General features: G+C 45.4%; 1 protein-coding gene across 1 annotated transcript; it reads right to left on the bottom strand.

The window, feature by feature from the left end:
- Positions 1-4,196: 4,196 nt before the first annotated feature.
- LOC140402797 (extracellular tyrosine-protein kinase PKDCC-like) lies at positions 4,197-13,644 on the bottom strand. Its single transcript, XM_072490441.1, has 7 exons — positions 12,975-13,644; positions 11,038-11,160; positions 9,981-10,252; positions 9,186-9,265; positions 9,000-9,104; positions 7,890-8,066; positions 4,197-5,855 (listed from the first exon to the last, which is right to left on the bottom strand). The coding sequence occupies exons 1-7, from the start codon at positions 13,572-13,574 to the stop codon at positions 5,758-5,760; spliced, it is 1,455 nt and encodes a 484-aa protein (XP_072346542.1). The 5' UTR covers positions 13,575-13,644; the 3' UTR covers positions 4,197-5,757.
- Between the last annotated feature and the right edge of the window lie 11,748 nt (positions 13,645-25,392).

Genomic DNA, 25,392 nt, shown 5'->3' with positions numbered 1-25,392 from the left:
AAGCTCTGTGAGATCCCAGAAAGGTCCCCACTTGGCGCCTGGAATGACCCCGTTGTGTAGAGGTTCAGGGCGAACGGCACTGCTGGCCGATCCAGAAAAAGTCCCAGTCTATCCAATCTCTCCTTCTAACTCAAACCATCAAGTCCCGGTAGCATCCTAGTAAATCTTTTCTGCACTCTTTCTAGTTTAATAATATCCTTTGTATAATAGGGTGACCAGAACTGTACACAGTATTCCATGTGTGGTCTTACTAATGTCTTATACAACTTCAGCAAGACGTCCAAACTCCTGTATTCAATATTCTGACCAATGAAACCAAGCATGCCGAATGCCTTCTTCACCACCCTGTCCATCTGTGACTCCACTTTCAATGAGCTATGAACCTGTACTCCTAGATCTCTTTGTTCTCACTTTTCCTAACACCCTACCATTAACTGAGTAGGTCCTGCCCCGATTCGATCTACCACAATGCATCACCTCACATTTATCCAAATTAAACTCCATCTGCCATTCATCGGCCCACTGGCCCAAGGTCCTAGATAACCTTCTTCACTGTCCACTATGCCACCAATCTTGGTGTCATCTGCAAATTCCTAACCATGCCTCCTAAATTCTCATCCAAATCATTAATATAAATAACAAATAACAGTGCACCCAGTACTGATCCCTGAGGTACACTGCTGGTCACAGGCTTCCAGTTTGAAAAACAACCTCTACAATCACCCTTTGTCTTCTGTCGCAAACCAATTTTGTATCCAATTGGCTACTTCACCTTGGATCCCATCAGATTTAACCTTATCCACCAACCTACCATGAGATACCTTGTCAAAAGCGTTGCTAATGTCCATGTAGACAACGTCGACTGCACTGCCCTCATCTACCTTCTTGGTTACCCCTTCAAAAAACACAATTAAATTTGTGAGACATGATATTCCACTCACAAAGCCATGCTGACTGTCCCTAATCAGTCCTCACCTTTCCAAATGCCTGTAGATCCTATCTTTCAGAATACCTTCCAACAACTTACCCACCACAGATGTTAGGCTCACCTGTCTGTAGTTCCCAGGCTTTTCTTAAACTTTTTCTTAAAGAAGGCGGCCCTTCTTAAACAATGGCACATTTGCTACCCTCCAATCTTCAGGTACCTCACCTGTGGCTGTCGATGATTCGAATATCTCTGCTAGGGGGCCGGCAATTTCCTCCCTAGCCTCCCACAGCGGCCTGGGATACATTTCATCAGGTCCTAGGGATTTATCTACCTTGATGCGCTTTAAGACTTCCAGCAAGTCCTCTGGAATATGCACACTCCTCAAGACATCGTTATTTATTTCCCCAAGTTCCCTAACATCAATGCCTTTCTAAACAGTAAATACCGATGAGAAGTATTTGTTTAGGATCTCATCTATCTCTTGTGGATCCGCACATAAATGACCTTGTAGATCCTTAAGAGGCCCTACTCTCTCTCTAGTTACTCTTTTGCTCTGCATGTATTTGTAGAAGTTCTTTGGATTCTCCTTTGCCTTATCTGCCAAAGAAATCTCATGTCCCCATTTTTGCCCTCCTGATTTCTCTCTTAACTCTACTCTGACAACCTCTATACTCTTCAAGAGATCCACTTGATCCCAGCTGCCTTTGCATGTCATATGCCTCCTTCTTATTTTTGACCACAGCCTCAATATCCCGAGTCACCCAGGGTTCCCTACTTCTACCAGCCTTGCCCTTCACTCTAAAAGGAATGTGCTTACCCTGAACCCTGGTTAACACACTTTTGAAAGCTTCCCATGTCGCAGCCATCCTTTTGCCTGCCAAAAGACTTCCCCAATCAACTTTTGAAAGTCGCTGTCTAATACCATCAAAATTGGCCTTGCCCCAATTTAGAATTTTAACTTTTGGGCCAGACCTATCATTCTCCATAGCAATCTTAAAACTAATGGAATGGTCACTGGTCCCAAAGTGATCCCTCACTAACACTTCCGTCACCTGCCCTTCCTTATTTCCCAAGAGGAGGTCAAATTTTGCCCCCTCTCTAGTCAGGCCATCCACATACTGACTGAGAAATTCCTCCTGAATATACTCAACAAATTTCTCTTCATCCAAGCCCCTAATCCTATAGCTGTCCCAGTCAGTGTTGGGAAAGTTAAAGTCCCCATCTATTACCACCCTATTTTTCTTGCAGCTATCTGTAATCTTCTTACATATTTGCACCTCAATTTCCCACTGACTATTTGGAGGCCTGTAGTACAATCCTATCAAAGTGATCTCTCCCTTCTTATTTTTCAGTTCTACCCACATAGACTCAGTGGGCAAACCCGCGGATATATCCCCTCTCAGTACTGCTGTGATATTCTCCCTAACCAAAAACGCAACTCCCCCTCCTGTTCTATCTTTCCTATCGCATCTGTACCCTGGAACATTGAACTGCCAGTCTTGCCCCTCCCTTAGCCATGTTTCAGTAATAGCTATAATATCCCAGTCTCATGTATCCATCCATGCCCTAAGCTCATTTGCCTTGCCCGTTATTAAAATAAGTGCAGTTTAATCTAGCCTTCCCTTGCTCTCTGCCCTGCTTTCTCAGACCATCTGTCCGGTCATGTTTTGTGCAATCTCACTGTGTTTTGTTTCTCTTAGCCTTACTGGACCCTCTCACTGAGTTCTCCACAATCTGTACTCTGTACTGTGGCCCTTTTTGATTTTTGACTGGTTCCTCTGTCTTTCACTTTTCCCCTTACTGCCTTTTGTTTCTGTCCCCACTTTAATTCCCTCTGACTTCCTGCATCGGTTCCCATCCCCCTGGCACATTAGTTTAAACCCTCACCAACAGCACCAGCAAACACTCGTCCTAGGACATTGGTTCCAATCCTGCCCAGGTGAAGACCGTCCAGTTTGTACTGGTCTCACCTCCCCCAGAACGGGTTCCAATGTCCCAGGAATTTGAATCCCTCCCTCTTGCACCACCTCTCAAGCCATGTATTCATCTCATCTATCCTGACATTCCTACTCTGACTAGGATGTAGCACTGGTAGCAATCCTGAGATTACTACCCTTGAGGTTCTATTTTTTAGTTTAACTCTTAACTCCCTAAATTCAGCTTGTAGGACCGCATCATGTTTTTTACCGATAGCGTTGGTGCCTATCTGCACCATGACAGCTGCTCCCCCTCCCCCTCCAGAATGTCCTCAGCCACTCTGAAACATCCTTGACCCATAGAAATCAAATCATCATAAAATTCTGAAATGAAAATTCAATTTTGACATTCTATACATGGAAATTGGAACTTCTCAAAGCATTTCTGACTACAGTTTATTTTTGAAATGCATTGCTTGTGCTTTCTGATTAAATATTCTATCGCAGAGCACTTTTTTTTTATACATGTTTTTTATTGGCTTTTTGAACAAAGTATATTTGCCGTTATGTACACAGGATATGATATATATATATATATATATATAAGAGAGAGAGAGAGAGAGAGCGAGGAAGAGAAGGGCATACACACACAAATCACAAAGGGGAAAAAAATAAATAAATAACAACACGAGAGAAATACGGATTTCGCTGCCGTTGTCGTCTTGTGCTCACTTCTGGTTCAGCCGGCCCTCCTGTCTTCCGCCTGCATTCTCCTTTTTCTTTGTTCCTGTGGATGCCAAGTTTGTTAATGTTTCCCTGCCTCCCCCCCCCCTCCCCAGGTGCAGGTAGAGAATTGAACTGGACTGAAAACATCCAACCTGTGTGCATTTTAAATGATTCATTTTAGCAGCCTTTAAAAGAGCACTTAAAATAGGTCAGAGAGCCAGCAGAGGCATTTTATGAACTTAATAGTGTATTCTTATCACAAAAATTCCCAGTTTATTTCCCCATGCATACAGGTCCCATAAGTGTTTCAGAGTCCTTGGAGAAGTGGTCCTACCAGCCTAATACAAAACAACTGAATTCAAGAGGGTTGACAAGAGCCTCTAGTCCATATGGGATCTGTTTTGGCTATATTCTGCAGAAGTTGGAATTGTAAAGTGTGTGACAATTGTCCCAGCTATTTGTGTTCTTTTTAATATTAAAGTTTAACAATGACGAGAGCACGTAATAATGAATATTACAATAAATTATTTTATACAATTTTGACAAAAGCAAGTAAGTTTACCAACAGACCTCAATTTAAAAGTACATTCTCATGTATTTAGTAATATTAGCTGTTGGGCATGTGGTTCCTCGACAGGATGGGGTTTCATGAAAATTGGTACAATGAAAGGAAAAAACACCCTTTTGCCTTTGCTTCTGCCAATTTTATTTTATTTTCTGTGAAAGTCAGAAAAGCATGACATATAAGTTTGCAATTAAACGTTTAAACATTTTACACTTTTTCATTGAAAATACATCTCTAACCTGTACGGTCATTATTCAATAGCATTCCAGGAACATTGCCTGAAAACCTTCTGCAGAATTGAAGACTCTTCCACCCTCAGTTTTCCTTCTGAGGGCTCATACAGTTCAACGTTTCTAGAATTGACAATGTTGTTTCTCCGCTCAATTTGTTTTGGCAAAAGTTATGACCCACTCTTCCCCGTCTCCTCTACATTTCAGAACTACCCATGCTGTTATTCTCCAATTCACTGTTCTGCTCCTCTGTATTCCTACTCCGGAACCATTCTTGCTTCTGCCGGAATTAACTTTTGGGTGGGAAGGCCCATAGTTGACCTTCCTGCCCTGCTGCTAGTTGAGGCCCTCAAGTCGCCAGTTAATGATCACTTAACGGCCTCATCCATCCAGTGGCTGATGGACCTGTCACCATTCAGCATGCAGGGCAGATAAAACTGCACGGCCAGCTTTTCACCTCAGGGGTGGGGGGGCGGGGTGGGGGAGGGCTGAGTTGCATTCCTTGATCAAAGGCACTCAGTGCCTGATCAAGGGGCTGGACATTGGGAGGGGTGGGGTGGTGGAGATGGCCCCCAACATCTCCATCTCCTCTCTAGATGGAGATGTTGAGATCAATTGTGGCACTTCTACTACCCCCATAATAGGACAATTACTCAGCACGAGAAAATAATCAAGGACGAGAGACTGGTACCAATTAACAAAGTGCATAAACAGATTGGCTACAGTGAACATCTTAACTGATGCCGCCTCGAGGCTGAGCAAACCTAGATTACAAATGTAGTCAAGTAAACTATCCCATGTTGAAAATGTGGTGAAAGCAGGGATATTAGCCTGCTGGAAACATATTTATATATAACACTGTCTTAAATATTATTGCAATACTATTGGTTTGACTCTATCACCTATACTAAATTACAAAACATTCCCCTAAGACTCATATTATTGATCAATATTTCAATAAGCATCCTCAGACTGGTGATCATAACACATTCTTCTATCATTAGACTGGTTAACTTCAATGGTCTCAAGGCGGCACAGTGGCGCAGTGGTTAGCACTGCTGCCTCACAGCGCCGAGGACCCGAGTCACTGTCCATGTGGAGTTTGCACATTCTCTCCGTCTGTGCGGGTCTCACCCCCACAACCCAAAGATGTGCAGGGTAGGTGGATTGGCCATGCTAAATTACTCGTTAATTGGAGAAAAGAAATTGGCCACTTAAAATTTTTTCAAAACTTCAAGATTCTCACATTCAGCTTCTCGTCTAAAAGTCTTAGAAAAGCAACCATGTTGATCAAACAACGGCAAATGAATACCTGAAATAGCATCTAATTCTTGAAACTGTAATTAGTTTCAGATTTCTTTCAAGATGAACTATTTTTGTGATCTTGATTCTTCACATCAGTGCCTTGAAGCTACTAGACTTCATGTAGACAGTTGAATTGACATCCAATACCAGCTCAGTACTGCTTCTGAATGACACCAAGTATCGTCCTGTAGAAAAACAAGACAGTTGTTAACCTGGCTACATAAGCTCCCAAACATAACGTACTACTTTGTATCAACATTCCCAATTTCACAAAAATCAAAAGTTTGCCATCTGTAAAGACACCACCATTAGAGGATGTGGTCTTGAACATGAAATACCATTGGTGGCACAGCCACCAATCATTTTAATTATAAACTATACCTAAACCTTTAAACGAAGCACACAAATCTGAACAGCCATTATCCTGTTCAAATTTTAAAGTTAGAAAAGCATCAACATTCCCCCTGGCTCTTTTCATTGTTCGTAATTCAAAGAATTGTTGTACCCCAGTAATCACTGCATCATAAATATATTTGAGCACATCCAAGTGGAGATCTGGCTTCCTACACACATGAAAAGCACAAGGAAGCCACCTTACATTGTTCAGTTTGGTGATGAACACATGGACCATGAATCTCTGGCTTCATTTTGTAAATTTTCTCAAGGCATATCAGGATAAGCCAGTGACACCATTTGAAAGTTTTGCTGCAAGTAAAATTGCTATGCAGTAGACGTTACTATCAAAAAATACTAACATGTGCAGGTTAGGTGGATTGGCCACACTAAATTGCCCCTTGATCTCCAAAAGGATAGGTGGGTCTACTGGGTTACGGTAATAGGGTGGGGTCATAGGCCTAGGTAGCGTGCTCTTTCCAAGGGTCGGTGCAGACTCAATGGGCTGAATGGCCTCCTTCTGCACTGTAGAGATTTTTTAGCAATTTACACTGCATTGAAACTCTATCCATTGAATAGACGAGTTGTTTAGCGGTTAGACTCAGGTTTGAAGGATTGATTTATACCGCAGTGGCACCTCCAAAACCAATCTAGTTGCTTAGGATTTCTTAGATCCACAATATGAAGTTTGCATGATGTCACAATGCATGCACATTAAACAGTATGCCCATTAAAATATTTCTAACATTGCACCCATGACAATCAATCAGGGAATCATAAATCCAAATTATTGTCACCAGATATTATTCATGCTTTTTCTCCAATATCCTACATTAGTTTTACTGCGGGGATCTCCACTGCAGGAAACTGCATTTACAAATATGCTGCCTGGAATCTGCGACTTATGTTTGAAACCACCAGTTGGATTGCAAAGTCGGACTGGGAGATCAATTTGATCCACCTTTTTAGCTCAGCATCTTTAGCATTATCGTGAAGTAGAAATCTGTAGCAATGCTAAAGGTGATACGACTAAGCAGCTACAAGCATCACCATTAAATATTCTTTTCACTCAAGCCCTAAGTGTTCTGTCCCTATACACGAAATGAAAGTTTCTCCTAACGGTATTTATGATGTTGAAAGCTGCAATTCTATTCATAAAATTATAATTTTTACCTCTATGTTAGACCATTGAGGTAATTGTGTAGTCATTCCTGTTTTGAGTCATCGGGTGGTCTCAAACCACTAACTTTTCGGTTAACAGCTGAATGTGCTGACCAATTGCAACACAGAGACTAAGGGCGGGATTCTCCGGCCACGCCCGCCCGGCAACCGGAAATTCCCACCGAGGTCAATGGACCTTTACATGGTCCGCATCCCACCCGTGGCTATCTTGCGGTGGGCAGGGCGGAAGAATCAAGTCTAAAGCCTGCTACACATGGTATTCACAGGCAGTCTCCCATCCAAGTGCTAACCAGGCCTGAGACTGCTAAGCTTCTGAGATCAGATGAGATCAGGCAGTGTCAGACTAGTATAGGCCCATGGCTTTATCATTTCTGCTGACATGCTGTGAAACTCACTTGCATTTGACAAAACCAGTCCTCAGCAGTACACAAACCATTGGTCATCACCACAACACATTCAAAACTGGGATCAGTTCATTGCCTCCTGAATTTTCAAGCTCCTTACACTTTTTTAAAAAAAATACTAATTCTGAATGAATCAGATTCCCTGTGCTAGCACTAACCAGTAGGACTAATTTCATGAGCTATTGGTCTTTATCACAGTTGCCATCAGCTGCACCAAAGTGGAAAACTATATAAATGTACCAAGCCATGTTGTCCGTTGGGTAAAAATGAAGCTCTGGCACTGTTGTTGAGAGTGGCAGATTGTTGCAGCCTCCTCTTTATTATACACAGACAGCAAACAACCCTGGTGGTTGTAAGATGGCCAGCATTTGTAGTCCGAATGGTCTTGAATGCGAAACCCCTCAAATATTTTATAATCTGAAAGATAGCAATTTAAATCATGTTATGCCCTGCACAATTTTCCCTTCATGCATTGGCACAATTGAGTTCTGAAGTTACTTTCAAATCTGAAGTCAATACTTTCATGATTCAAAACCTGAATTTGCTCTGTACTATAATTCATTCAGTTATTCCAAATGTAGAAGTCACTGAATTGTGCTCACTTAATTTCAAGTATGGTAGGAAATAGCCGAGACATATTAGTATTTCCAAATATCTGGCTGGTCAGGTAGATTTATTAAATGTATTGCAATTAAATGTACTGGATATGAAATTGCATATATTGCAATAATAGTTGGAGAAGCGGGTGGAGGGGGTGGGGCAGAATAGAAGGACAGGATTAGGAGACTGACAAAGGTGTCATGGACATAAGACAAAGGTGGATGTGAATGGTGCCATTAAGGACTGAAGAGCACTAATAGTGGCAAAAGGTAAGATCATCGAATATGCTAATAGGAGAACAAACGTAAGTCTCCGTGGGAGAAAGACTGAACAACAAGGGACAGGTGGCTATGTTGGGGAGGGATGGAGTTGGATTGGGGTAGGCCAAAGGAACAAAAACAAACAAAGGAAAAAGGGGGTGTCAAGATGGAGGGAATGTTCAGAGCTTGTTGGTGCACAGTTTGTCCCAACACAATCCCAACCCTCCCCCCTTGTTGTTCAGTTTTGCTTCCACTGACCACTGACCTTTGTTTGCTGCACTTTTTTACTGCTTATGATGTTACAAATGTGTATTTAGCTCATTTATAATGAATACTTCAAGTTCACATCAGCTCCAGTACAAGGCCTTTCCAGTATGATATACTTACAGAAGGTCAGAATTATACTGCTGATGCGTACAGCTATGGTCATACTGAGATTAGGATGAATAAATTGAGAGGTGGGGTAAGAATATTAAATCCAAAGCAATACCTTCCAGCCAGGACTGAGAATGATTGTGATGGAATCCAGACTTGTAAAGATACAACACGTCTTCAAATGCGTCTAATGTTTTATTAATCCCATATCGTAGGTCTCCTGGGGGCAATATAAATCACAGTCAATTATTGATGTTACTACGACATTCCTGGAATAAATACAAGTAAAGGTAATAATTACCTGTTGCATTCATAATTTCACATAAGAGGGGTGTTAAGGCAGGAGGAGCACTGTAGGGCAGCAAATATGTGAAAAAGAATCTTTTTAAAAAGAAACAGAAAACATTAATGGAGAAAACACAATCAAACCAACACAACATGGAAAGTTTATTAATATATGCAATTTTATGCAAGTGAATTTAACCAGCGGCCTGTATTTTTCAGAGATAATAACAAGTTACATCTTGTTGAATGAGGTGTTGCTAAGTGGCACACTAACAGTATAATTATTGATAAACAACCTCACTGGCCCTGAAAAGCTAATTTTATATTTGTGGGATGTCACATTTCCCATACTGATTAAAAAATTTACTTCTTTTAAAAATAATTTTAAAGTAATTTTTTTCTTAATCAATCGTGATAATTTATTTTGCTACCTGCACATTTTAAAGTGAAGAGATTCAACATTTTTAACTAACTGGTTTGCTGTCTGTGGCAATACTTCAATGTCATTTGCTTGCTAACATCACTGCTGCTGCACACCTGGAGATCCCCCATACTTGGCACCAGATTTAAACTGCTATTGGGAAAAGAAGAAACCATGATCCAAGGTTGTTAGATGTTCATGGGTAGTTTTCTTCACGATCAATGGTGAATGCCATTGCTTCATTGCTGACGGCAAAATCCAGACTGTTGTGTGCATGGATATTACCTCTTTAAGTGCGGTATTAAAATTACAAGTGAACTTCGAAAGTTAAAAGTATTCTGGCAATATGTAAACTTTCAATGTGGCCTGGACAATGTCCAGCTTGAATACCTGAATGCGTTGTAAAGGTTTCTCTTCTCATTTATTTTATGACACTTTCCTTCTGCTGTACATGGAAGATTGAAATTCCTGGTGGGAAACTCAAGGGCACAGTCACTGTCTGCCTTACAGGAAAGTTCTTCCGTGCTGACATCGTCCAGATCCGTCACTTTAAGCTCTCCGTCCACGATGACAAATTGACGCGGTTGGAAATCCAACAGAAGCACCGACCCAAGAGGCGAGTGAGCTAAATAATGAAGCAGCTTGACTAGACTCAGGCAAATCTGAAACAGATACAATGCAGAATAGAGTTCAGCGCATTACCCTCCTGGAAGTGAAACTGTCTACCCATGAAAATGCTGAAATCTAAAACATCTGCAAAGCATCAACGGGCAAAGGACATTCATCGGCATCTAGAGGCTCAAGTGCTCTCTAAGATCTCTTTGGGTGAACGAGTGTACTTTTTAGTTTGGTTTTGTTTTGGTTTGTCCTGCTTTATTATTAAGCAGTGAGAAAACACCCTTCTGTATGGTTGGCTGACTGGAATACTGAACTGAGGTGTGGGACAGTTGGGGATAACCAGTGGAGGCTCCCGTGTGGAGATTGGGCGGTTGTGGCAGGAGACAAAGGGAATCGTGGCCCAGCTGAAAGTCGTATTGTTCAGGAGTGATAAATTCAGTGGGAAATTAGCAACGTGCCACATTGAGCATAGACCTAAGTGAGCGTTTCGACCACGTTTAAATCTTTTATTATGACACTTAAACAGCATTTTTTTCCTTATCAGTTTTGTAAGTGCGCTTGCCCGACGAATAAATCCACCTTAATTTGCTGAGTCCAGTTTCAACTGGACGTTATGAAACTGACATAGTTCAATTGCTTTTGTTATCACATCTCACTTTAGGTTAATTTAGCCATGTTGAATTCCCCTGCAAGTCTCTTTGCTATGGTTAAAGAGGAGAATGTTTATTTCCAAGGACATCTATTCCAGAACCTCTGGCACGTAGAGTAATCCCAATCTTCCCCGGTTTACTGCCCAAAATGGATCGATTATTAGGTTTCGATTTCTTACCCGAAATCTCTCTTCCCAGGGGGTTTGCAAAAGCTGTATCATTTCCACAGGAGTTCCGAGTTCCATCATTGCGGTTATCACTGGTTCATCTTCCAAACGGCCATGGTAGCATTGACCATATAACTAATAATGGGCAGAAAAACTAAATTAGGGAGGGATCACATGCTGATATGATGACCGAGTAAAGGACTCAAAATCTGTGCAATGCTTTCATATCAACATCAGTGGTTAACTTCTGCAGTCCCGTGGGTTATTTTCAACGAACACGGAGCAAAAACGTTCTGCATCTATGTAGCGTCTTTTAAACGTCGCAAATCAAACGCCAAGGCCTTCACAGGAAGGAAAGCAGACGAAATAAAAGGTGAGCCAAAGGATGAGACGTTGAACAGGTAACTATCAACTTGTTCACAGAGATAGGCATGAAGGAGCATTTTAAATGAAAGAGAGGTGGAGGAGAGCAGGCACCGCACAGAGCCTAAACACGCAAGTTTGGAGCTATCCGAGATATGCGCTGGAGATTCTGCCAATTGCGCTTGTTGGCTATGTCAGATTCTCCCGTCCACAGGCATTGGTGTTCACATCAATACAACATTGATCAAATAATCATCCAGCAACGGAAGACACTGCCCCGCTGCTGGGGAAATACCCATTAGTTTAAATGGAGTCAAAAATACCTCCTGTGGTCTCCATCCTCACTGTGTGGGGGATTTATCTATTACAAGACCCCATCCAAACACTTTTAGACTTATCGGTTTTATTCTCGGCGCCAACTAATGGTTTGGTTCTGTTTCTTGGTTTCATTGACTGATGGGAGAGTTTAAGTTGGCATTATGCCAATGAGTTGGCGTGGACATTTGGGCGGAATTTCGCCTCAGCGAATGGGCGCAGTGTCAGGACCATTTGCCAATGTCAAGGGAAACTTTGAACCCCATTTCCATTTAGAAATCATTGAAACCATTTGCGAGGTTAGATTCCTTTAAAATCAACCCTGCTCACACCAAATGGTCACACATAATACAAGCGAACTATTAATTATGTCCAAACCAATCACTGTCCAAACATGAGGGACAAGCAAGGAATCATATTTGTTTGTAGCTAATCCCAGTGTTGTCCTTGAAGTCAGGGAGCTCATCAGGAAGCACCCCTGCGTCTCAGGCAGCAACTCCGAGTTCATGTCCCCATTGCAGGACTCGCTGGGCATTCATGTTGAACGTTCATGATGCAGTTCAAGCGGGTTGATATGACCCCTGCTAATCGTTCCAATACTTCCCCACTACGTGAGTGTCTGTGACGATGCCAAATAAACGAGCCCAAGTCTGGCTATTCAAAAAGCTACAATATGACCAATGGGACCAAGTTCGTTTGACAGGACTTGGCAAACCTTCCAAGCAAAAACAGGGCAGCAGACTCATGGGTCACTACCACCAGCAAGCTCCCCTCAGAGGCACAGGGCATGTTAATAAAGAACTAGGATAAAAGCAAATTACTGCGGCTGCTGGGATCTGAAACAAAAGCAGAAAATGCTGGACAATCTCAACAGGTCTGACAGCATCTGTGGAGAAAGGGAGCGAACGTTTCGAGTCAAAGTTTTGACCAAAAGACATCCAGTTATGCACCTCACAACTCAGTCTTAAATGAATATAGCGGGAGCACCAACAAAATGGGATCACAGACATAAATTCAACGCCCAGAATCTTGTCCCCTGTGATATCCGCTGATTGCCTCGCTGTGTTATTAAATTTAAACATAATGACTGCACGATTATAAGTCAATTCATCATGACTGTGGATTCTATTTATAAGCGCAGTTAACTTTTCACAGAAATGCTCCCACAGGCGTGTTAACAAATGAAAACGGTCAGGTAACGAAGAGTTTTGTCAAGGATGTGCCATTTATTTGAAATGAAAATGAATCTGTGGCACCATTCGGAGAGTTACCTGGATGACATTCGGATGCTGAAGCTTTTGCAGCAGGCTAATTTCCTTGATGATTTTGAACGCCGCCAGTCTGTGGCAATCCCTGGTTTGCCCATAGCGCCGGACGCAGCGCATTACTTCGTCGCCCTGGCTGTTCACGGTTTTCAGGGCGATGGGAGTGCCGTCCTGCAGAGTCCCCTTGAGAACAGTTTTAGTGTAGCCAGAGCCCAGGAATTCAATCCCTGTGATATTCCTGAACTCGCTGCACCCGAGCTGATCCCCGACAGCCCTCCCCGCTCTCCCCCACCAGTCACTGGAGACATGACCAGCACCCCGGGGTCTTCCCGGCCAGGAGCCCGGAACGCGGTCGGGAGTGGAAAACAGCGCAGCCCGCGGTCGGCGCACAGCCTCCTCCTGATAGCGAATCGTTTCTAGCTCCCTATCTTCCAGTTCGTCCAGCAGCTCACGTGGCCCAGAGCGGGAAAGCTGCCGGCCGGGATCACGACCTCTCTTATCGACCTCCCTTCGCCACTGGGAGCGGGCGGCTAATTTCAGAATCACAAGTGCTGAGGTGACAACGAGAGCTGCAGAGAGGGAGGCGATGCAAAGTTTTCCGGTCATGGCCAAGTCCCTGTAGCGGGGCGCTGCTGAAATGTCTCTGATCTGTCACGGCAAAAAGCAAACTGCTGGCGGCCCATTGCGAGCTGGAGGATATTTCCAATAACACGCCGGAGGTGTGTCTCCAAACCGCCCCTCCCACCCCAGCACATACAGCCAATTAACAATCCTTCTTCACACAGAGGGTTGTGAATTTGGGGAACTCTTCACCTCAGGGGGAAGCTCAGTAACTGAGTATGTTTAAAGCAGAGATTGCTAGGTTTCTGATTAGCAATGATATCAAAGATTATGGGGATTAGTGGGTGTAAAAGGCATTGAAGTGTCCAATTGGCCACGATGGCGGGACAGGCTGAATGGCCTACTCCTGTTCCTGGATTCTCTGATCCCCCAGCCGTGTGTTTCTCAGTGGCGGGAGGCGGGCCGCCGTTCGTTGGGGCGGGATTCTATGTTCCCGCCACTTGCCAATGGGATTTCCCATTGAAGCCACCCCACATTACCAGGAAACCACTGCCGGTGGAGCCAGAGAACCCCACCGCCAGCGACCAGCCGGTGAATTTCTGCCCCTATGTTCCTAAATGTTTAACTGTAATTGACATATTTCATTTCCAGCTATATCATGGTTACATTATTTGCTGTGAAATGCTCACTGTGGATGTTTAACATGCTGCCAGATTGATTGTTTAAAAAGCGTGCGCCCTGGAACGTGTTAGTCTTGCCCATGGCTCACCAAAAATCACAGTTATAAACCCCCCTCCCTCGCCACTTCCATCTTCAAACTGGTCTTCCTAACCAACTTTCAGTCAACATATCAAAACCTCTCTTCCACATGGCTCTTTGTTCATTCCTTTTATCTGTTTGTATTGGTTTTAAAGAAGGGTTTGGATAAATTAAATAAGGTGAAACTATTCCCAATGAATATAGAAAACATAGGAATGTGAGAACAACGCAAGGACCAGGAGTTTTGTTTTCCTTTGTCCATGGGATATGGGAAATGCTGGTAAGGCCAGCATGTGTTGTCCATCCCCAAGGAAGAACAGTGGCTGTGTTATTGGGCTGGACTAATGGTGGAAAGACAGCGTGGCAGCTTGGGAATATAAATTCAATTTAGTGCAATGAATCTGGAACAACAGCCTCATATCAGTAATGGCAGCTACAAAATGATCAGCTTGTCTTAAAACCCCATTCGATTCATTAATCTTTTTGAGGAAGGAAACCTATTTTACTTACACAGTCTGGACTATGTGGTAACTCTGGGCCCCACAGAAATGTGGTTGACTCTTAGCTCTCACAGGTGGCACAGTGGTTAACTCTTAATTAATACGTGAGTGATTATAAACTACAAGAGTTCAAAATGGCTTCTTAATCTCAGTGATAGCACAAATATGGCATTTTGACTTTGTTAGCATTTACACTAAAATCTGCTACCCAGTCTTACTTACACCTCCTCACAGCTCACAATGCTTCCAGGTTTTATGTCATCTGCAAACTTTGAATTTGTATTCAGTACTCAAGGGGCGACACGGTGGTGCAGTGGTTAGAACTGCTGCCTCATGGTGCTGAGGACTCGGCTTCCATCCCGGCCCCAGGTCACTGTCTGTGTGGAACTTGCACTTTCTCCCCGTGTCTGCATGGGTCTCACCCCCACAACACAAAAGATATGTAGGGTAGATGTACTGGCCACACTAAATTGCCCCTTAATTAGAAAAGTTTAAAAATATTATATATATATGAATTTGTATTCAGTACTCAAAGGTCTATGTCATTTATATATATCAGGAAAAGCAAGGGTCCCAACACAGACTCTGGGGAACTTCACTACAAACGTTCCTCCAGCATGAAAAGCATTCATTAACCACTACCTTTTGTTTCTATTCGTTCAGCCGATTCCCCAACTATATTGCTACTGTCCCTTTTATTCCATGAGCTATAACTTTGCTGATAAATCCTTTGTGCAGCACTGAACAAATGCCTTTTGGAAGTCCATCAACAGCATCTCCCTCATCAACCTACTCTGTTTCCTCTTCAAAAGATTCTCCAGATGATAGTCAAACATGACTTTCCTCCAACTAATCCATGCTGGCATTAGAGTCAGAGATGTTTACAGCATGGAAACAAGCCCATCGGCCCAGCTGATCCATGCCTCTCAGTTTCTATCACTAAGCTAGTCCCACTTGCCTGCATTTGGCCCATATGCCTCCATACCCACCCTGCCCATGTAACTGTCTAACTGCTTTTTAAAAGACAAAACTGTACCCGCCTCTACCACTGCCTCTGGCAGCCCGTTCCAGATGCTCACCACCCTCTGTGTGAAGGAAGTTCCCCTCGGGACTCTTTTGTATCTCTGTCCTCTCACCTTAAACCTATGCCCTCTAGTTCTAGACTCTTCTACCTTTGTGAAAAGATGTCGACTATCTATCTTATCGATGCTCCTCATTATTTTATGGGCCTCTATAACATCAACCCTAAGCTTCCTACGCTCCAGGGAAAAAAGTTCCAGCCCATCCAGTCTCTCCTTATAACTCAGACCATCAAGTCCTGGTAGCATTCTTGTAAATTTCTTCTCTTTTAGCACTCTTTCTAGTTTAACAATATTCTTCCTATAATAGGATGACCAGAACTGAACACAGTATTCCATGTGTGGTCTTACCAATGTCTTGTACAACTTCAACAAGACGTCCCAACTCCTGTATTCAATATTCTGACCAATAAAACCTGGCATGCTGAATGCCTTCTTCACTACCCTGTCCACCTTGACTCCACCTTCAAGGTGCTATGAATCTGTATTCCCTGATCTCTTTGTTCTGTAACTCTCCCCAACTCCCTGCTATTAACTGAATAGGCCCTGCCCTGATTTGATCTACCAAAATGCATCACCTCACATTTATCCAAATTAAACTCCATCTGCCATTCATCATCCCATTGGCCCAATTGGTCAAGATCCTGTTGCAATCTTATATAACCGTCTCCACTATCCACTATGCCACCAATCTTGGTGTCATCTACAAACTTACTAACCATGCCTCCTACATTCTCATCCAAATCATTTATATATATCACTAATAACAGTGGACCCAGCACTGATCCCTGAGGCGCACCGCGGGTCACAGGCCTCCAGTTTGAAAAATAATCCTCCACAACTATCCTTTGGCTTCGGTCGCCAAGCCAATTTTGTATCGAATTGGCTACCTCGCCCTGGATTCTGTGAGATTTAACCTTTTGCAACAACCTCCCATGCGGTACCTTGTCAAAGGCCTTAACTCGCATTTGTCCACGTGACTGTTAATTTTGTCCCAAATTATTGTTTCTAGATATTTCCTCACCACCAAAGTTAAAGTGACAGGCTTGTAGTTGCTGTGCTTATGTTTACACACATTTTTGAACAAGGGTGTTACGTTTGCAAATCTGCAGTCCTCCAGGACCACCCCTTAGTCTAACGAAGATTGAAAAATTATGGACAGTGCTTCTGTAATTTCCACTCTCACTTCCCTCAATATTCTTGAATGCACCTCATCTGCCCCTGGTGCTTTTATAACTTTATGTACAGATAGCTTATCCAATGCATTTGAGGAGTTAAGAGATAGGTTCATCACTGCAGATCATGGCTTACCTTCTACCTTGACCCAACTTCCTGCAGTACCTCTATATCCCATGATTCCATTAGTATCCAAAATCTGTTGATCTCTGACTTGAATATACTCCATGACTGAGAAGTATTCATAGCCCTCTGGGATAAAGAGTTCCAAATATTCATAAGTCTTTGGGTGAAGAAATTTCTCCTCACCTCATTCCTAAATAGCCAACCCATTCTTTTGAAACTCCTGGGGCGGGATTCTCCAACCCCTCGCCAGGTCGGAGAATCGCCGGTGGGGGGGGGGGGGGGGGGGGGGGGTGGCGTGAATCCCGCCCCGCTGCTCCGATGCCGGCTGCCGAATTCTCCAGCACCGGTTTTCGGGCGGGGTCGGGGATCGCACCGTGCCGGTCGGGGGCCGTTGGCAGCGCCCCCCCCCGGCAATTCTTCGGGCCCCGATGGGCCGAGCGGCTGCCTGTTTTCGGCCAGTCCCGCCGGTGTAAAATGGACATGATCCATCCCGGCGGGACCTGGCTTGTCGGCCGTCTAGTGGGGTCCTCGAGGGGGGGTCGTTGGGGGATCCGGAGGCCCGCGATCTGGGCTCACCGATCTGCGGGGGGACCTGTGCCGTGGGGGCACTCTTTCCCTCCGAGCCGGCCTCTGTAAGGCTCCGCTATGACTGGCGCGGAGAAGAAACCCCCTGCGCATGCACAGGAAACATGCCAGCGGTTCTGCGCATGCGCCAGAACACACCGGCAGTCCTGCGCATGCACCAAGTCACGCCGGCCAGCGGCGGCCCTTCAGCGCCGGTTGGTGAGGCGTCAACCCCTCCAGCGCTCGACACCCCGCCAATTGCGGGAGAATCCCGCCACTAGTTCTAGACACCCCCCCCCCCAACCTGAAGAAACCTGCCAGCATTTACCCTGTCAAGCCATCTGAGCATTTTATGTTTAATGAGATCAGTTCTTACTTTTCTAAATACTAGTAAATGTGAGCCTTATTTACTACTCATTAAATCAAGCATCCAGCTCACAAATCAATATAGTGAACATGTGTTGCACTCTGTCAAAGGCAAGTATATCCTTCCTTGTTTATTTACCGATCGAAGCTCTTGCAATGCCTTTTATGTATCTTGCCCATTTACTGAATATTCTTTTTTGTTTCTATTCATTAATTTCTTGACCATTCTTTGATACTTCTAAATTCCTTTCAATCTTCAGGTTTGCTACACATTTTGGCAAAATTATAAGTCGCTTCCTTCAATCTAGTATCATGATAGCCACAAGACGCAGAGTTAAGGAGATCGGCAAACCAGAGGTGACATGTGTGAAACCCTTTTTACACAATGAGCAAATTTGGAATACACCAATTGAACAGTAGATTGCAAAGGGAATTGGATTAATACTTGGAGAAATACATTGCAGCGACATGGGAAAAACGTGGGGAGTCGGACTAACTGGATTGCTCTTCAAATGAGTCAGCACAGACTCAATGGACTGAATGGCCTTCTTCAGTGTTGTACAAGCCATTGATTATATTTATTTATTCCCCTTCAATGCAATCTGTCAGAGGCGCTGTTTTCAAATGAAATGTTAAATTGAGGTCATGTCTGTTCAGGTTATCATGATATGCAGACATGCACATAATGAGATACAGACAGGCAGCTAATGAACACAGAGAACAGGATATAACCAATCAGCAGGCAGAACACTTGGGGGTGGTTTCCCACTATAAAAGGCACGAGGCACTCACTCTCTGCCTCTTTCCAATTCGGACATCAACAGAGTGAGTCAGGTGTATATATCACAAAACATCTACAGCACGTGGATAAGAGCTAGTCTGGTTTAGTCAGACAGAGTAATCACACTTAGGTTAGCAGAGAGTCGAACGCACAGAGAACTGAGCTAACTGTGTGTCAGGTTCAATAAATCAAATTGAACTAACTTCAAGGTCTGGGGTATCTTTTAATTATAGCTGCATCCAGTTGCAGCTCGTGTTATCTCAGTGTGCTTAACACGACATGGTACCAGAAGACTGCTATCCCTAGGTGGTTTACCTCAATATGTTCCGTGACGACCAGTAAATGTATCCCGGCACCATGGAGAAGATCCAGGCTCCTCAACAGCTGCGGACCTCCGGCGATCTCAGTGCCAACTGGTGGACTTTCAAGCAAAGGTTTCTGCTGTACATCGAAGCCTCAGACCTCGCGGGTGCGTCTGATGCAAGAAAGATCGCGCTTCTCTCAACTGCGGGGGATCAAGCCATCCAACACTTCAACTCGTTTAACTTCACCGAAGGCCAGGACAAGACAAAGTTTCAGACCATCCTGGACAAGTTTGATAGTCATTGTGAAGTGGACACCAATGAAATCTTCGAGCGCTACATATTCCAACAACGCCTACAAGGTAAAGATGAATCTTTCAACTCCTTCTTAACTAATCTCCGTCTACTACCGCTGTCCTGCAACTTTGGTGATATTGCTGACTCCATGATCAGAGACTAAATCGTTTTTGGAGTTCACTCTGATCCTCTGAGAGAGCAGCTACTGAAAATCAAGCATATGACCCTGTCAGTCGTGATTCAAACATGTACAGTGCTTGGGCACGCCAAAAATCGGTATTCCCAATGCAAATCGCCTTAAAATGAGAAACTTGCCTCCCACGAGGCAGAGAGTTGTGCAGGTCATCGCCCGGATGCAGCGCCTCAGCATTGATGAAAGCGGCCATTTTGCGCACTCTTCCCAGAACCCCACGCATGCGCGATGCGAATGGGATAACGAAGCAGCCGATCACCACACTGCGCAGGTGCGAACGTCTGCCGATCGCACTGCGCATGTGCGACGACGCACGGAGCATAACGACGTCATGACGTGCCCGAACTGCGGCACCGCCCACTTAAAGAAACACTGCCCTAGAAGAGTCAGGCGATGTTTAAATTGCGGGAAGCCTGAACACTATGCAGCCTTGTGCAGGTCTGCACCACCAGTCAAGGGCCAGCGTTCCCAACTCCAATGCAGGCGCGTTCGGAGTGTCCAACAAGGTTTACAGGATTCTGATCCTGGCAGTACAACGGATCCAGAGGACGATTGCCTGGAGTCCCCCTCCCATGTGGGCATCATTACCACACTTGAACATGCCTCACTGACATCATCACGACACGGACATGCCCATCCTCACTGTGGATTCTGCGGATGAATGGCGTGCAAGTAAATCAATGCTCTATCCAGTTCAAGCTGGACACAGATGCTTCTGCCAATCTCCTTTCAGATTTCAACCACATCAAGAAGCCACCCAAGCTCCTTCCAGCAGCCTGCCAGCTCCTGGACTATAACGGCAATGCCACCACAGCACTGGGATCCTGCCATCTGCTCGTCTCCAACAGGAGCATTCACGCAAGGCTAAGGTTTGAAATCGTCAAGCCAGATAGGGCCTCCCTGCTCGATGCACATGCATGCAATCAGCTAAACCTTGTGCAGCTGGTCTACACAATGACCTCCCCCAAAGTGGATCTTCAAGTCGGCATTGACGACATCCTCGCTCAGTATCCGGATGTGTTTGACGGGATGGGCACTCTGACATATTGGTACAAGATCCTGCTACGGCCTGATGCCACGCCTGTGGTCCACGCTCTACGCCGTGTCCCGGCTCCACTGAAGGAGCGCCTGAAGGTGCAGCTAAAGGATCTTCAGGACCAGGGCATAATTTCCAAAGTTACAGAACCGACTGACTGGGTCAGCTCGATAGTATGTGTAAAAAAGCCTTCGGGGGAGCCGCGCATCGGCATTGATCCCAATGATCTCACCCAGAATATAACGCGGGAACACTACCTCATCCTGAAGCGGGAGGAACTCACAAGTGAGATGGCACACACCCAGTTTTTCACAAAGTTAGATGTGTCACATGGATTCTGGCAAATCCAGCTGGATGAGTCCAGCAGAAGGCTCTGCACCTTCAACACACCGTTTGGCAGGTACTACTATAATCGTATGCTGTTCGGCATTGTCTCGGCCTCAGAGACCTTCTATAGAATCATGGAGCAGATGATGGAGGGCATTGATGGGGTTCATGTGTATGTGGACGACGTTATCATATGGTCCACAACCCCCGAAGAGCACATCTCTCGTCTCCAGCAGGTATTCCGCCGTGTCCATGCCAATGGTCTCAAGCTGAACAGGACCAAGTGTTCCTTTGGCATGTCGACACTTAAGTTCTTAGGTGACCAGATATCTCAGCAGGGTGTGTGCCCGGACACAGACAAGGTCAAGGCCATCGAAGCCATGAAGACTCCTGAATACAAGAAAGGCGGTGCTGCGCTTCCTAGGCATGGTAAACTTTTTGGGCAGGTTTATCCCAAACCTGGCCTCACACACCAGAGCCCTCAGACACCTGGTGAAAAAGCCTTTGAGTGGCAGGCAGCTCATCAAGCAGAGTGGTTGGAGCGGAAAGCCAAGCTCACCACTGCACCTGTATCGGCATTTTTTGACCCTGGCAGGGAAACGAAAATCTTGACAGATGCGAGCCAGACGGCATTGGCGCAGTGTTGCTCCAGCGCGATGACACCTCATCCTGGGCACCAGTTGCCTACGCATCACGGGCTATGACACCCACCGAGCAGCGTTACGCCCAAATTGAAAAGGAATGCCTGGGCCTTCTCACTGAAATTCTCAAGTTCCACGATTATGTCTACGGCCTGCCGACATTCACCATCGAGACGGACCACAGGCCTCTGGTCCACATTATGCACAAAGACCTGAACGACATGACGCCCCGGCTGCAGCGCATCCTCCTCAGACTCAGAAGGTACGACTTTGAACTTGTGTACACACCTGGCAAGGAGCTCATTATTGCGGATGCCTCGTCCCACTCCATAACCTTGCCTGCTGACCCGCCGGCATTCATCCAACAGATTGAATCACAGGTGCAGCTGCTGGCTAGCAACAAAGACAAACAAAGAACAAAGAAATGTACAGCACAGGAACAGGCCCTTCGGCCCTCCAAGCCCGTGCCGACCATACTGCCCGACTAAACTACAATCTTCTACACTTCCTGGGGCCGTATCCTTCTATTCCCATCCTATTCATATATTTGTCAAGATGCCCCTTAAATGTCCCTATCGTCCCTGCTTCCACTACCTCCTCCGGTAGCGAGTTCCAGGCACCCACTACCCTCTGCGTAAAAAACTTGCCTCGTACATCTACTCTAAACCTTGCCCCTCTCACCTTAAACCTATGCCCCCTAGTAATTGACCCCTCTACCCTGGGGAAAAGCCTCTGACTATCCACTCTGTCTATGCCCCTCATAATTTTGTATACCTCTATCAGGTCGCCCCTCAACCTCCTTCGTTCCAGTGAGGACAAACCGAGTTTATTCAATCGCTCCTCATAGCTTATGCCCTCCATACCAGGCAACATTCTGGTAAATCTCTTCTGCACCCTCTCTAAAGCCTCCACATCCTTCTGGTAGTGTGGCGACCAGAATTGAACACTATACTCCAAGTGTGGCCGAACTAAGGTTCTATACAGCTGCAACATGACTTGCCAATTCTTATACTCAATGCCCCGGCCAATGAAGGCAAGCATGCCGTATGCCTTCTTGACTACCTTCTCCACCTGTGTTGCCCCTTTCAATGACCTGTGGACCTGTACTCCTAGATCTCTTTGACTTTCAATACTCTTGAGGGTTCTACCATTCACTGTATATTCCCTAACTGCATTAGACCTTCCAAAATGCATTACCTCACATTTGTCCGGATTAAACTCCATCTGCCATCTCTCCGCCCAAGTCTCCAGACAATCTAAATCCTGCTGTATCCTCAGACAGTCCTCATCGCTATCCGCAATTCCACCAACCTTTGTGTCGTCTGCAAACTTACTAATCAGACCAGTTACATTTTCCTCCAAATCATTTATATATACTACAAACAGAAGTTTGTATACTACAACCTCCCAGTGTCGGATGAAAAGGTGATCCGCATTCGCAACGAGACAGCCAAAGACCCTCTTCTGCAGTGTGTCATGCGCCACCTCGCCAATGGCTGGCAAAAAGGGAAGTGCCCTCAATTCTTCAATGTGAAGGACGACCTGACGGTGTTTGTGTAGCCATCTGGGATGGCCACTTCCAGAATACAAAATGGATGTTTGCAAAGATTGCAGGGAACTATGGACAATGCTAAGAAAGCAGGCAGGCACTGAGCCTGTACGTGTATTGGAACCGCAGCTCCCAGACGAGACTGAAACTGTAGGTCCATTAGCATATTGATGGCCCACCTCCGAGAACAAAGGGAGATACTCAAATAACTGATCTGGCTCCAGACCTCACGGCGCCAGTTCCCCAAACCGAAAGCACAAACAAAGCCAGGCCAATGCCCAGGACACGCCCAGCCATCAGGGCACCCACCCCTTTATTGGTCAAGATCAATACAAGTGATCAAGATACGGCCCAATTGATTGGGGCCAAGTTCAAGGCCCGCCCAAAAGTGCGCGAAGCCGCCTTCGGGTATAAGAAGAAGGCCCCGAGAGAGAATCGTTCCCTTGGAATCGGCTCTCAAAGCGGAGTGACCCGTCCACCAGCTACACCAGAAGCAAGTAAGTCCAAGGTCAGCGCTCGCTACCAGGCGGACGACCTTAGCTGTTCCCCTTCACCACTTTGACCCCAGCAACCTCAGATCCGAACAACGGCCATTGTTCCTCTGACTGAGTGGGTGCCCGAAGCTAAGTATAGGCTTTAGCAGTGGTGATAGTTTAGTCTGTAGTCATTCGTGCATGAGTAGATATTGCTGTGTATGTAAATAAATAGTATTGACTTTGAACTAACTAACTGGTGTATCGGCTCTTTGATCAGTATTCGGGTTTGAACCTTGTGGCGGTATCGAAAGATACCTGGGGACTCTAAAGCAAACGTAATTAGGATTAAGGAAGGCGACCATATTGACCGCCATATTTAGACCCAAATAAACAGAGCAACAGTTGATGGTATCCTCCTCAAGCTGGACCGCATTGTCATTCCACTTAGTCTCCAGAGCTTGGTGCTTCGGCAAATCCACAAGGGACATCTGAGTGTCGAGAAGAGCAGGTGCAAAGCCAGGCAAGCTGTCTACTGGCCTGGGATTAGTCAGGACATCTCAAATATGGTCCTCAACTGTCCGACCTGTCAGCGCTTCCAGCCAGCACAGAGCAAGGAGACGCTTTAGCAGCACAATCGTGACCTCCCCGTGGTCCAAGGTGGGCATCGACCTTTTTCACGCCAATGGTCGTGATTATGTGCTAATCATTGATTATTTTTCCAACTACCCAGAAGTCATGAAGTTCTCGGACCTCACATCCAAGCCCGTCATCGAGGCCTGTAAGGAGACGGTCTCCAGGCATGGTATTCCACTCACTGTCATGAGTGACAACGGTCCTTGCTTCAGCAGCCAAGAGTGGTCAAGATTTGCCCAGTTATATCAGTTTCATCACGTCACTTCCAGCCCACATTACCCGCAGTCCAACGGGCAGGTTGAGAAAGGGGTGCACATAGTGAAGCAGCTCATCTGCAAGGTTGCGGATTCTGCTTCTAACATCAACCTTGCGCTGCTTGCGTACAGGGCAACCCCTCTGTCTACCGGCATATCACCGGCTCAACTCCTGATGAACAGGGACCTGCGGACGACTCTTCCAGCCATACACTTGCCTGATCTGGATCACCTCCCAGTGCTGCAGAAGGTGCAGCAACTCAGGGACTGGTAAAAGCAGGGCTATGAAGGTCATGCCATCGATTTGCCTGTGCTATCCTCGGCGGATGCTGTTCGGATCAAGCTACCTGATGGAGGCTGGTCAGCTCCAGCGGTTGTTGTTCGACAGGCTGCTCCTCGATCGTACGTTGTGCGTATGGCTGATGGCTCTGTTGTGCGGTGAAACAGACAGGCACTGTGCACAGTTGCCCGCCCGCAACCACATTCTTCGTTGTTTCCATCTGTTATTGTGCCACCTCCTGACACCTTGAACCACGAGGCCACCAGTCCGGCTGCAACCCCGCCCATCAAGGCGCCGTCGTCCCCACCACCACCTCTCCGGCGGTCGACCAGGATCAGACGCAAGCCCCAGAGACTGGACTTATGAACGTTTGTTTTGTTAGCCATGTTCTGTTTTCGCGCATTAGACACCTGTTTTCACATGTACATATGTTGCCATCTTTCATTGTATGTAAATAAGTTAGTTTTTCGGCCTACACATGTAAATACTTTCACATCTGCTACAGAAAAACATTTCAAAAGGGG

This window comes from Scyliorhinus torazame, chromosome 2 (assembly GCF_047496885.1).
Source record: "Scyliorhinus torazame isolate Kashiwa2021f chromosome 2, sScyTor2.1, whole genome shotgun sequence".
Classification (NCBI taxonomy): Eukaryota; Metazoa; Chordata; class Chondrichthyes; order Carcharhiniformes; family Scyliorhinidae; genus Scyliorhinus; species Scyliorhinus torazame.
Note: the sequence above shows the minus strand (reverse complement) of the source record. Positions and strands in the feature narration are given on the sequence as shown.